The sequence below is a fragment of the Tachyglossus aculeatus genome, chromosome Y3, assembly GCF_015852505.1.
Source record: "Tachyglossus aculeatus isolate mTacAcu1 chromosome Y3, mTacAcu1.pri, whole genome shotgun sequence".
NCBI lineage: Eukaryota > Metazoa > Chordata > Mammalia > Monotremata > Tachyglossidae > Tachyglossus > Tachyglossus aculeatus.
The window spans coordinates 1,660,131-1,675,000 of NC_052095.1; the positions used below are offsets into that span (position 1 = coordinate 1,660,131).

General features: G+C 49.3%; 1 protein-coding gene across 1 annotated transcript in view; it reads left to right on the top strand.

Moving 5' to 3' along the window:
• Window positions 1-2,011: 2,011 nt before the first annotated feature.
• The window catches only part of LOC119946713 (fructose-1,6-bisphosphatase 1-like), a 35,344-nt gene continuing 22,485 nt past the window's right edge, over window positions 2,012-14,870 (top strand). Inside the window, 3 exon segments of the mRNA XM_038768127.1 lie at window positions 2,012-2,195; window positions 7,861-7,880; window positions 9,128-9,264. Coding sequence (XP_038624055.1) covers window positions 2,026-2,195; window positions 7,861-7,880; window positions 9,128-9,264 — 327 coding nt within the window. The 5' untranslated portion in view covers window positions 2,012-2,025.

Here is a 14,870-nt window from a genome sequence, read left to right on the forward strand (position 1 = left end):
CTGAGTGTCCAGGAACTGGTAGGGGGCGGGACTTGAGGATCCAGGAACTGGGGGGTGAAGGGCTTGAGGATCCAAGGCTTGGGGGGGGGGGGGGGTCTGTATCTGAGGATTCAGGGATTTAGGGGGGCAGGGCCTGAGGGTCCAGGGATTTGGAGGGGAAGCGGGAATGAGCCTCCAGAAATTGGGGGGAGGGGTTTGAGGATCCAGGGATTTTAGCGGGGCGGGGCCTGAGGGTCCAGGGCATTTTGGGGGGCGGGGTGGGGGCGGGTCCTGTCAAATAAATGTCCCCTCCCCTCCGCTCCTGTTCCAGCAGTGCTCACCTCCTCGGCTTGCTCCGTGCTCAGATCCTCGGCCCCGGCAGTGCTCAGCTCTTCGTTTCGCGCAGTGCTCAGCTCCTTGGTTCGCTCCCTGCTCCGCCGTCTCGTGCCCCTTGCTCCCAGTAGCCCCCAGCAGCTCCCCAGTAGCCCCGCAGTAGCCCCAGCTGCTCCCCACCGGCCCCCTAACAGCTCCCCAGTAGCCCCCCGTAGCCCCCTCGGCACCCCCCCCATTAGCCCTCCAGCAAACTCCCCAGTAACCCCAGTAGCCTCCCGGCAGATCCCCAGCAGCACTCCAGTAGCCCCCTCGGCAGCCCTCCAGTAACCCCAGTAGCCTCCCAGAAGCCCCCCAGTAGCCCCAGCAGCCCCCCAGTAGCCCTCTCAGCATCCCCCAGTAGCCCCAATAGCACCCCAGTGGCTCCAGCTGCTCCCCACCTCCTCCCCATTAGCCCTCCAGCATCTCCCCGGTTACCCCAGTAGCCTCCCAGCAGCCCCCCAGTAGCCCCCCAGCAGCTCCCCAGCAGCCTCCCAGTAGCCCCCAGCAGCTCCCCAGCATCCTCCCAGTAACCTCAGCAGCCCCCCAGTAGCCCCCTCAGCAGCCCCCCAGTAACCCCAGTAGCCTCCCAGCAGCCCCCCAGTGGCCTCCCAGCAGCCCCCCAGTAGCCCCAGTAGCCTCCCAGCAGTCCCCCGGTAGACCCCTCAGCAGCCTCCTCCAGTAACCCCAATAGCCTCCCAGCAGCTCCCCAGCAGCACCCCCACTAGTCCCCCAGTAACCCCAATAGCCTCCCAGCAGCTCCCCAGCAGCTCCCCAGTAGCACCCCAGCAATCTCAATAGCCTCCCAGCAGCCCCCTCTGCAGCCCCCCAGTAGCCCCCTCAACAGCCCCCCAGTAACCCCAGTAGCCTCCCAGCAGCTTTCCAGCAGTTCCTCGGCAGTCCTCCAGTAACCCCAGTAGCCTCCCAGCAGCCCCCCAGTAGCCCCAGAAGCTCTCCAGCAGCCCCCCAGTATACTCCCAGCAGCCCCCCAGTAACCCCGGTAGCCTCCCAGAAGCCCCCCAGTAGACCCCTCAGCAGCCCCCCCAGTAACCCCAATAGCCTCCCAGCAGCTCCCCAGCAGCTCCCCACTAGGCCCCCAGTAGCCCCAATAGCCTCCCAGCAGCTCCCCAGCAGCCCCCCCACTAGCCCCCCAGTAACCCCAATAGCCTCCCAGCAGCTCCCCAGCAGCTCCCCAGTAGCACCCCAGCAGTCTCAATAGCCTCCCAGCAGCCCCCCCAGCAGCCCCCCAGTAGCCCCCTCAACAGCCCCCAGTAACCCCAGTAGCTCCCAGCAGCTTTCCAGCAGCCCCACAGCAGCCCTCCAGTAACCCCGGTAGCCTCCCAGCAGCCCCCCAGTAGCCCCAGGAGCTCTCCAGCAGCCCCCCAGTATACTCTCAGCAGCCCCCCAGTAATCCCGGTAGCCTCCCAGCAACCCCCCCAGTAGCCCCAGGAGCTCTCCAGCAGCCCCCCAGCATACTCCCAGCAGCCCCCCAGTAACCCCGGTAGCCCCAGGAGCTCTCCAGCAGCCCCCCAGTATACTCCCAGCAGCCCCCCGGTAACCCCGGTAGCCTCCCAGCAGCCCCCCAGTTGCCCCAGTAGCCCCCTGAGCAGGCCCCCAGTAACACCAGCAGCCCCCCAGTAACCCCGGCCTGTCTCCCCAGCAGCAGTAGCCGCCGGGATGACGGAGCGGGCCCCTTTCGACACGGATGTGCTGACCCTGACCCGCTTCATGATGGAGGAGGGTCGGAAGGCCAAGGGGACGGGCAAGCTCACCCAGCTCCTCAACTCCCTGTGCGCTGCCGTCAAGGCCATCTCCTCCGCCGTCCAGAAGGCCGGCATCGCCCACCTGTGAGTGCCCCCCCAACTCCGGGCATCGCCCACCTGTGACCTGTAAACCCCCTGGGCCCCTCGGCCCTCCCCGGGCCTTGCCCACCCGTGACCTCCGACCCCCTGCTTCCAGCAGCTCCCTATGGCGACCGCCAACTCCGTCGCATTGTCCCCTCCCGAGCGCTCAGTGCACACGGCATGCGCTCAGTAAATAGGATTGTTTCATTCCGTCGTATTTACTTTGATTCATTCATTCGTTCAACCGTATTTATTGAGCGCTTACTGTGTGCGGAGCACTGTACTAAGCACTTGGGAAGTACAAGTTGGAAACATATAGAGGCGACGAGCTCACGGTTTAGAGGGGGAGACAGACATTAATACAAGTAGATAAAACAATAAATTACAGATAGATACAGATGTGGAGTCATTCATTCAATCGTATTTATTGAGCGCTTCCTGTGTGCGGAGCACTGGTACTCGCAGACTGTGAGCCCACTGTTGGGTAGGGACCGTCTCTAGATGTTGCCATCTTGTACTTCCCAAGCGCTTAGTCCAGTGCTCCGCACACGGTAAGCGCTCAGTAAATAGGATTGTTTCATTCAGTCGTATTTATTGAGCACTTCCTCAATAAATATGAGGTATTTATATGGACCTGGCCCGGAGATAAGCGAGATCAGAAGCAAGGCAGGGGAGGGGAAAATAATAATCATAATATCAATCAATCAATCAATCGTATTTATTGAGCGCTTACTGTGTACAAAGCACTGTAATCACGATGGTATTTGTTAAGCGCTTACTATGGGCCAGACACTGGTCTAAGCGCCGGGGGAGAGGCAAGATAATCGGGTTGGACACAGTCCCTGTCCCCTGTCCCAGTTTTTATGTATGTATTTATTACTCTATTTTAATTGTACATATCTATTCTATTTATTTTATTTTGTTAATATGCTTTCTTTTGTTCTCCGTCTCCCCGTTCTAGACTGTGAGCCCACTGTTGCGTAGGGACCGCCTCTATATGTTGCCAACTTGGACTTCCCAAGCGCTTAGTACAGTGCTCTGCACACAGTGAGCACTCAATAAATACAATTGATTGATTGAAGCAGCGTGGCTCAGTGGAAAGGGCACGGGCTTTGGAGTCAGAGGTCATGGATTCGAATCCCGACTCCACCACATGCCTGCTGTGTGATCTTGGGCAAGTCACTTAACTTCTCTGGGTCTCAGTTACCTCATCTGTAAAATGGGGATTAAGATTGTGAGCCCCACATGGGACAACCTGATCACCCTGTATCCTCCCCAGCGCTTAGAACAGTGCTTTGCACATAGTAAGTGCTTAACAAATGCCAATTATTATTATTATTATTATTATTATTGATTGATTAATCCCCATTTTACAGTCAAGGGAATCAAGGCCCAGAGAAGTGAAGGGGCTTGCCCAAGGCCACACGGCAGACAATAATAATAATTATAATGTTGGTATTTGTTAAGTGCTTACTATGTGCTAAGCACTGTACTAAGCACTGGGGGTGGGGGAAAATACACGATAATCAAGGTTGTCCCACGTGGGGCTCACAGCCTTAATCCCCATTTTCCAGATGAGGGAACCGAGGCCCAGAGAAGTGAAGTGGTTTGCCCAAGGTCACACGGCAGACGATAATAATAATAATAAAAATAATAATAATAATAATAATAATAATGTTGGTATTTGTTAAGCGCTTACTATGTGCCAAGCACTGTTCTAAGCACTGGGGGTGGGGGGAAATACACGGTAATCAAGGTTGTCCCCCGTGGGGCTCACAGTCTTAATCCCCATTTTCCAGATGAGGGAACTGAGTCCCAGAGAAGTGAAGTGGCTTGCCCAAGGTCACACAGCAGACAATATTAATAATAATAATGTTGGTATTTGTTAAGCGCTTACTATGTGCTAAGCACTGTACTAAGCACTGGGGGTGGGGGAAAATACACGATAATCAAGGTTGTCCCACGTGGGGCTCACAGCCTTAATCCCCATTTTCCAGATGAGGGAACCGAGGCCCAGAGAAGTGAAGTGGTTTGCCCAAGGTCACACGGCAGACGATAATAATAATAATAATAATAATAATAATAATAATGTTGGTATTTGTTAAGCGCTTACTATGTACCAAGCACTGTTCTAAGCACTGGGGGTGGAGGGAAACACACGGTAATCAAGGTTGTCCCACGCGGGGCTCACAGTCTTAATCCCCATTTTCCAGATGAGGGAACCGAGGCCCAGAGAAGTGAAGTGGCTTCCCCAAAGTCACCCAGCTGACAAGTGGCAGAGCGGAATTCGAACCCACATCCTCCGACTCCCAAGCTCGGGCTCTTTCCGCTAAGCACCGCTGCTTCTCTAAGGGAAGGTATCTACCGGTTCTGTTGTGTTGTACTCTCCCAAATGCTTAGTAGTAGTAGTAATAATAATAATAATAATAATAATAATAATGACAATGATGGCATTTATTAAGCGCTTACTGTGTGCAAAGCACTGTTCTAAGCTCTGGGGAGGTTACAAGGTGATCCCACGTGGGGCTCCCAGTCTTAATCCCCATTTTACAGATGAGGTCACTGAGGCAATGAGAAGTGAAGTGACTTCCCCAAAGTCACACAGCTGACCATGGGGTGGAGCCAGGATTTGAACCCATGACCTCTGACTCCAAAGCCCAGGCTCTTTCCGCTGAGCCATGCTGCTTCCCGGTTTAATGAATAAACCGGATGAATCCAAGCTAATCGGGTCGGACCCAATCCCTGCCCCCCATTTTCCTCATTCATCCCCATTTCCAGATATTTATTTATTTATTTATTTATTTGTTTATTCATTCATTTATTTATTTATTTATTTATTTTACTTGTACATATCTATTCTATTTATTTTATTTTGTTAATATGTTTGGTTTTGTTGTCTGTCTCCCCCTTCTAGACTGTGAGCCCACTGTTGGGTCGGGACCGTCTCTAGATGTTGCCAACTTGTACTTCCCAAGCGCTTAGTACAGTGCTCTGCACGCAGTAAGCGCTCAATAAAGATGATTGATGATGATGATGATGATGATGAGGGAACTGAGGCTCAGAGAAGTGAAATGACTTGCCCAAGGTCCCACAGCAGACAACTGGCAGCGCCGGGATTAGAAACCAGGACCTGGGTTCTGTCCGCTACATCGCTCCACTTTTTGTCATATTCATTAAGTGCTTACCGTGTGCAGACTAGACTGTGAGCCCGCTGTTGGGTAGGGACCGTCTCTAGATGTTGCCAACTTGGACTTCCCAAGCAGTTAGTACAGTGCTCCGCACCCAGTAAGCGCTCAATAAATACGATTGATTGAGACTGTGAGCCCACTGTTGGGTAGGGACCGTCTGTAGATGTTGCCAACTTGGACTTCCAAAGCGCTTAGTACAGTGCTCTGCGCCCAGTAAGCGCTCAATAAATACGACTGATTAAGACTGTGAGCCCACTGTTGGGTAGGGACCGTCTCTATACGTTGCCAACTTGTACTTCCCAAGCGCTTCGTACAGTGCTCTGCACACAGTAAGCGCTCAATAAATACGATTGATTGAGACTGTGAGCCCACTGTTGGGTAGGGACCGTCTCTATATGTTGCCAACTTGTACTTCCCAAGCGCTTAGTACAGTGCTCTGCACCCAGTAAGCGCTCAATAAATATGATTGATTGAGACTGTGAGCCCACTGTTGGGTAGGGACCGTCTCTATATGTTGCCAACTTGGACTTCCCAAGTGCTTAGTACAGTGCTCTGCACACAGTAAGTGCTCAATAAATACGATTGATTGATTGATCATCATTATTATTCTTATTATTCTTCTCTGAGCCTCAGTGACCTCATCAGGAAAATGGGGATGAAGACTGGAAGCCCCACGTGGGACAACGTGATCCCCCCCCAGCGCTTAGAACAGTGCTTGGCACATAGTAAGTGCCTAACAAATGCCATCATCATCATCATCATCATCCAAGGTGATCATTTTGCCCCCCGGGGGGCTCACAGTCTTCATCCCCTTTTCACAGACGAGGGAACTGAGGCCCAGAGAAGTTAAGTGACTTGCCCGAGGTCACACAGCACACAGCTCTGCACACAGTAAGCGCTCAATAATTACGATTGAGGGAAGCGGCGGAGCGGAATTAGAACCCAGGCCTTCGAGATTCCCAGTGCTGGGATCTTTTCACTGTTTCCTTCCCCCTTCAAGACTGTGAGCCCGCTGTTGGGTAGGGACCGTCTCTCTATGTTGCCAACTGGTCCTTCCCAAGCGCTTAGTACAGTGCTCTGCACACGGTAAGCGCTCAGTAAGTACGACTGCATGAATTCGGAGAAAGGAGATTTGTCATCGCTTCCCCTCCGGGCAAGTCTGTGCCAATATTTCAACTCCCGGGGATGAAGAAATGGAGAAATGCAGAAATGAGAGACAGCGCAGCTGAGTGGGGAGACGGAAGGACCTGGGTTCTAATCCTGCCCCCGCCGCTTGTCTGCTGTGTGGCCTTGGGCGAGTCGCTTCACAGCCCTGGGCCTCTTTGGTAAAATAGGGATTAAAGAGAAGCAGCGTGACTCAGTGGAAAGAGCCCGGGCTTTGGAGTCAGAGGTCATGGGTTCAAATCCTGGCTCCGCCACTTGTCAGCTGGGTGACTTTGGGCAAGTCACTTCACTTCTCTGGGCCTCAGTTCCCTCATCTGTAAAATGGGGCTTAAGACTGTGAGCCCCCTGTGGGACAACCTGATCCCCTTGTAACCTCCCTAGCGCTTAGAACAGTGCTTTGCACATAGTGAGCTCTTAATAAATGCCATTATTATTATTTATTATTAAGGCGGGCCAGACTGTGAGCCCACTATTGGGTAGGGACTGTCTCTGTATGTTACCAACTTGTACTTCCCAAGCGCTTAGTACAGTGCTCTGCACACAGTAAGCGCTCAATAAATACGATTGATGATGATGATGATAAATACGATTGATTGATCTTGAATTTACCCCAGCGTTCAAGATGGTGCTCGGCAAGAGGCGCTCAATAACTAGGACCGAATTGAATGAGTGAATGAACGCGAGTAATAATAATAATAATAATAATGATAATAATAATAATAATAATAATAATAATAATGACATTTATTAAGCGCTTACTATGTGCAAAGCACTGCTCTAAGCGCTGATAATAATAATGGCATTTGTTAAGCGCTTACTATGTGCCAAGCACTGTTCTAAGCGCTGGGGGGGGGGGGATGAAAGGTGATCAGGCTGTCCCACGTGGGGCTCCCAGTCTTCATCCCCATTTTCCAGATGAGGGAACCGAGGCCCAGAAGTGAAGTGACTCGCCCAGAGTCACGCAGCTGACAAGTGGCAGAGCTGGGATTAGAACCCATGACCTCAGACTCCCAAGCCTGCGCTCTTTCCACTGAGTCATGCTGCTTCTCTATAATAATAATAGTGGCATTTGTTAAGCGCTTACTACGTGCCAAGCACTGTTCTAAGCGCTGGGGGGTATACAAGGTGATGAGGTTGTCCCCCGGGGGGCTCCCAGTCTTCATCCCCATTTTGCAGAGGAGGGAACTGAGGCCCAGAGAAGTGAAGTGACTCGCCCAGAGTCATGCAGTTGACAAGTGGCGGAGCAGGGATTAGAACCCAAGACCTCTGACTCTCAAGCCCGCGCTCTTTCCGCCGAGCCGTGCTGCTTCTCTCAGTACCACCCAACCAACCAACAGTAAGCGCTCAGTAAATACCAGCGGCGTGGTAGAGAAGCAGCGTGGCTCAGTGGAAAGAGCCCGGGCTTTGGAGTCAGAGGTCATGGGTTCAAATCCTGGCTCTGCCAATTGTCAGCTGGGTGACTTTGGGCAAGTCACTTCACTTCTCTGGGCCTCAGTTACCTCATCTGGAAAGTGGGGATGAAGACTGTGAGCCCCCTGTGGGACAACCTGATCACCTTGTAACCTCCCCAGCGCTTAGAACAGTGCTTGGCACATAGTAAGCGCTTAATAAATGCCATCATCATTATTATTATTATTATTAGAGGTCACGGGTTCAAATCGCAGCGCTGCCAATTGTCGGCTGTGTGACTTTGAGCAAGTCACTTCAGTTCTCTGGGCCTCAGTTCCCTCATCTGTAAAGTGGGGATGAAGACTGTGAGCCCCCCGTGGGACAACCTGATCACCTTGTAACCTCCCCAGCACTTAGCACAGTGCTTGGCACATAGTAAGTGCTTAATAAATGCCACCACCATCATTATTATTATTATTATTATTATTAGAGGTCATGGGTTTATATCCCAGCTCTGCCAATTGTCAGCTGTGTGACTTTGGGCAAGTCACTTCACTTCTCTGGGCCTCAGTTCCCTCATCTGGAAAGTGGGGATGAAAACTGTGAGTCCCAAGTGGGACCACCTGATCACCTTGTGACCTCCCCAGCGCTGAGCGCTTAATAGACGCCATCATCATCATTGTTACTATTATCATTAGAGGTCACGGGTTCAAATCCCAGCTCTGCCAATTGTCGGCTGTGTGACCTTGGGCCGGTCACTTCACTTCTCTGGGCCTCAGTTCCCTCATCTGTAAAGTGGGGATGAAGACTGTGAGTCCCAAGTGGGACAACCTGATCACCTTGTGACCTCCCCAGCGCTGAGTGCTTAATAGACGCCATCATCATCGTTACTATTATCATTAGAGGTCACGGGTTCAAATCCCAGCTCTACCAATTGTCGGCTGTGTGGCCTTGGGCTGGTCACTTCACTTCTCTGGGCCTCAGTGATCTCATCTGGAAAATGGGGATGAAGACTGTGAGTCCCAAGTGGGACAACCTGATCACCTTGTGACCTCCCCATCGCTGAGCGCTTAATAGACGCCATCATCATCATTGTTACTATTATCATTAGAGGTCACGGGTTCAAATCCCAGCTCTGCCAATTGTTGGCTGTGTGACCTTGGGCCGGTCACTTGACTTCTCTGGGGTTGGCAGGTACGGGCGACCAGGTGAAGAAGTTGGACGTCCTCTCCAGCGACCTGGTGCTCAATATGCTCAAGTCGTCCTTCGCCACCTGCGTCCTCGTGTCCGAGGAGGACAAGCACGCCATCATCGTCGAGCCGGACAAGAGGGTACGTGGAGCCCCCGGGCCGGTCAGTCGGTGGGACTTATTAGGCTACTGAGTAGTGACCGTCTCTCTATGTTGCCGACTTGGACTTCCCAAGCGCTTAGTACAGTACCCTGCCCCCAGGAAGCGCTCAATCAAGACAATTGGACGAATGAATGAATGAATGGGCGCTTACCGTTTAGACGAAAGCATCCTACTTGATTGATTGATGAATGAATGAATGGGCGCTTACCATGGGCGAAAGCACCGTACTAATTGTGCTATTGAGTAGTTACCGTGTATGTTGCCGACGTGGACTTCCCAAGTGCTTAGTGCAGTGCCCTACCCACAGGAAGCGCTCAGTCAAGACGATTGGACGACTGAATGAATGAATGGGCGCTTACCGTGTAGGCGAAAGCATCGTAATTGACTGATGAATGAATGAATGGGCGCTTACCAGGGGCAAAAGCACCGTACTCACTGGGCTATTGAGTAGTTACCGTCTCTCTATGTTGCCGACTTGGACTTCCCAAGCACTTAGTACACTGCCCTGCCAACAGGAAGCGCTCAATCAAGACGACTGGACGAATGAATGAATGAATGAATGAATGGGTGCTTACCGTGTAGGCGAAAGCATCGCACTTGATTGACAGATGAATGAATAAATGGGCACTTACCATGGGCGAAAGCACTGTACTTATTGGTCTATTGAGTAGTGACCGTCTCTCTATGTTGCTGACTTGGACTTCCCAAGCGCCTAGTACAGTGCCCTGCCCACAGGAAGCGCTTAATCAAGACGATTGGATGAATGAATGAATGAATGGGCGCTTACCGTTTAGGTGAAAGCATCCTACTTGATTGATTGATGAATGAATGAATGGGCACTTCCCATGGGAGAAAGCACCATACTTATTGGGCTATTGAGTAGTTACCGTCTCTCTATGTTGCCGACTTGGACTTCCCAAGCGCTCAGTACAGTGCCCTGCCCACAGGAAGCTCTCAATCAAGACGATTGGATGAATGAATGAATGAATGGGCGCTTACCGTGTAGGCGAAAGCATCGTACTTGATTGATTGATGAATGAATGAATGGGCGCTTACCATGGGCGAAAGCACTGTACTTACTGGGCTATTGAGTAGTTACCGTCTATGTTGCCGACTTGAACTTCCCAAGCGCTTAGTACAGTGCCCTGCCCACAGGAAGCGCTCAATCAATACGATTGAATGAATGAATGAATGAATGGGCGCTTACTGTGTAGGCGAAAGCATCGTACTTGATTGATTGATGAATGAATGAATGGGCGCTTACCATGGGCAAAAGCACCGTACTTATTGGGCTATTGAGTAGTGACCGTCTCTCTATGTTGCCGATTTGGACTTCCCAAGCGCTCAGTACAGTGCCCTGCCCACAGGAAGCGCTCAATCAAGACGATTGGACGAGTGAATGAATGAATGGGCGCTTACCGTGTAGGCGAAAGCATCGTACTTGATTGATTGATGAATGAATGAATGGGCGCTTACCATGGGCGAAAGCACCGTATTCATTGGGCTATTGAGTAGTGACCGTCTCTCTATGTTGCCGACTTGGACTTCCCAAGCGCTTAGTACAGTGCCCTGCCCACAGGAAGCGCTCAATTAAGATGATTGAATGAATGAATGAATGAATGAATGGGCGCTTACCGTGTAGGCGAAAGCATCGCACTTGATTCATTGATGAATGAATGAATGGGCACTTACCATGTAGGCGAAAGCACCGTACTTATTGGGCTGTTGAGTAGTGACCATCTCTCTGTGTTGCCGACTTGGACTTCCCAAGCGCTTAGTACAGTGCCCTGCCCACAGGAAGCACACAATCAAGACGATTGGATGAATGAATGAATGAATGGGCGCTTAGCGTGTAGGTGAAAGCATCCTACTTGATTGATTGATGAATGAATGAATGGGCACATACCATATAGGCAAAAGCATCCTACTTGATTGATTGATGAATAAATGAATGGGTGCTTATCATGGGTGAAAGCACCGTACTTATTGGGCTATTGAGAAGTGACCGTCTCTCTATGTTGCTGACTTGGACTTCCCAAGCACTTAGTACAGTGCCGTGCCCACAGGAAGCGCTCAATCAAGACGATTGAATGAATGAATGGGCGCTTACCGTGTAGGCGAAAGCATCGTACTTGATTGACTGATGAATGAATGAATGGGCGCTTACCATGGGCGAAAGCACCGTACTTATTGGGCTACTGAGTAGTGACCGTCTCTCTATGTTGCTGACTTGGACTTCCCAAGTGCTTAGTACAGTGCCCAGCCCACAGGAAGCGCTCAATTAAGATGATTGAACGAATGAATGAATGAATGGGCGCTTACCACGTAGGCGAAAGCATCCTACTTGATTGATTGATGAATGAATGAATGGGCGCTTACCATGTAGGCGAAAGCATCGCACTTGATTGACTGATGAATGAATGAATGGGAGCTTACCATGGGCGAAAGCACCGTAGTGGCGCTTCCCAAGCATTCCGCACGCAGTAAGCGCTAAGTACGATTGACTCGATGAATGCATGTACTAAGCGCTTGGGAGAATCCGATAGCACAATAGAATAAATGATAATCATAGTAGTAGTGATGGTGTTTGCTAAACGCTTACTAGGTGCCGGGCACTCTGCTAAGCGCTGGGGAGGATACAAGGGAAATAATAATAATAGTAGTAATGATGGCATTTATTAAGCGCTTACTATGTGCAAAGCACTGTGCTAAGCTCTGGGGAGGATACAAGGTAAATACTAATAATAGTAATAATGATGGCGTTTATTAAGCGCTTGCTATGTGCAAAGCACTGTGCTAAGCACTGGGTGGGGATACAAGGTATCTAATAATAATACTAATAATGATGGCATTTATTAAGCACTTACTATGTGCAAAGCACTGTGTAAGCGCTGGGGGAATACAAGGTAAATACTAATAATAGTAATAATGATGGCGTTTATTAAGCGCTTACTATGTGCAAAGCACTGTGCTAAGCTCTGGGGGATGCAAGATATATAATAATAATAGTAATAATGATGGCATTTATTAAGCGCTTACTATGTGCAAAGCACTGTGCTAAGCGCTGGGGGGAATACAAGGTATATAATAGTAATAATGATGGCATTGCTCTGCACATAGTAAGCACTTAATAAATGCCATTATTATTATTTTTATTAAGTGCTTACTATGTGCAAAGCACTGTGCTAAGCGCTGGGGGGATTCAAGGTATATAATAATAATAGTAATCATGATGGCGTTTATTAAGCGCTTGCTATGTGCAAAGCACTGTGCTAAGCGCTGGGGGGATGCAAGGTATATAATAATAATAGTAATAATGATGGCGTTTATTAAGCACGTGCTATGTGCAAAGCACTGTGCTAAGCGCTGGGGGTATACAAGGTAAATAATAATAATAGTAATAATGATGGCATTTATTAAGCGCTTACTCTGTGCAAAGCACTGTGCTAAGCGCCGGGGGGATGCAAGGTATATAATAATAATAGTAATAATGATGGCGTTTATTAAGCGCTTACTATGTGCAAAGCACTGTGCTAAGCGCTGGGGGGATGCAAGGTATATAATAATAATAGTAATAATGATGGCGTTTATTAAGCGCTTACTATGTGCAAAGCACTGTGCTAAGCGCTGGGAGGATACAAGGTAAATAGTAATAATAGTAATAATGATGGCATTTATTAAGCGTGTATTATGTGCAAAGCACTGTGTTAAGCGCTGGGGGGATACAAGGTATATAATAATAATAGTAATAATGATGGCATTTATTAAGCGCTTGCTATGTGCAAAGCACTGGCCTAAGCGCTGGGGGGAAAACAAGGTAAATAATAATAATAGTAATAGTGATGGTGATTATTAAGCGCTTACTATGTGCAAAGCACTGTGCTAAGCACTGGGAGGATACAAGGTATATAATAATAATGGTAATAATGATGGCATTTATTAAGCGCTTACTCTGTGCAAAGCACTGTGCTAAGCGCTGGGGGGATACAAAGTAAATAATAATAATAGTAATAATGATGGCGTTTATTAAGCACTTAGTATGTGCAAAGCACTGTGCTAAGCGCTGGGCGGGATACAAGGTATATAATAATAATAGTAATAATGATGGCATTTATTAAGCGCTTACTATGTGCAAAGCACTGTGCTAAGCGCTGGGGGATGCAAGGTATATAATAATAATAGCAATAATGATGGCGTTTATTAAGCGCTTACCATGTGCAAAGCACTGTGCTAAGCGCTGGGGGTATACAAGGTATATAATAATAATGGTAATAATGATGGCGTTTATTAAGCGCTTACTATGTGCAAAGCACTGTGCTAAGCGCTGGGGGGGATACAAGGTATATAATAATAATGGTAATAATGATGGCGTTTATTAAGCGCTTACTATGTGCAAAGCACTGTTCTAATCGCTGGGGGGGATACAAGGTATATAATAATAATGGTAATAATGATGGCGTTTATTAAGCGCTTACTATGTGCAAAGCACTGTGCTAAGCGCTGGGGGGATACAAGGTATATAATAATAATAGTAATAATGATGGCGTTTATTAAGCGCTTACTATGTGCAAAGCACTGTGCTAAGCGCTGGGGGGGATACAAGGTGATCAGGTTGTCCCACCTGGGGCTCACAGTCTTGATCCCCATTTGACAGATGAGGGAACTGAGGCCCAGAGAAGCTAAGTGACTTGCCCAAGATCACCCAGCTGACAACTGGCGGAGCGGGGATTCGAATCCATGACCTCTGGCTCCCCAGCCCGGGCTCTTTCCACTGAGCCACGCTGCTTCTCGGAGTACAGTGCTCAGCACACAGTAAGCGCTCAATAAATACCATGGACTTAAATCAATGAATAAATAAATACCATTATGTGGCTCAGTGGAAAGAGCCCCGGCTTGGGAGTCAGAGGTCGTGGGTTCAAATCCTGACTCCACCACTTGTCAGCTGTGTGACTTTGGGCAAGTCACTTCACTTCTCCGGGCCTCAGTTCCCTCATCTGGAAAATGGGGATGAAGGCTGTGAGCCCCCCGTGGGACAATCTGATTACCTTGTATCCCCCAGCGCTTAAAACAGTGCCTTGCACATAGTAAGCGCTTAGCAAATACCAAAATTATTATTATTATTATTATTATTATTATTATTATTCTCCAGGCCTCAGTTCCCTCATATGTAAAATGGGGATGAAGATTGTGAGCCCCACATAGGGACAACCTGATCACCTCGTAACCTCCCGGCGCTTAGAACAGTGCTTGGCACATAGTAAGCGCTTAGCAAATACCAAAATTATTATTATTATTATTATTCTCCAGGCCTCAGTTCCCTCATCTGTAAAATGGGGATGAAGATTGTGAGCCCCACATGGGGACAACCTGATCACCTCGTAACCTCCCCGGCACTTAGAACAGTGCTTTGCACATAGTAAGCGCTTAACAAATACCAAAATCATTATTATTATTATTATTATTATTATTCCTCAGGCCTCAGTTCCCTCATCTGTAAAATGGGGATGAAGATTGTGAGCCCCACATGGGGACAACCACATCATCTTGTATCCTCCCCAGCGCTTAGAGCAGTGCTTTGCACATAGT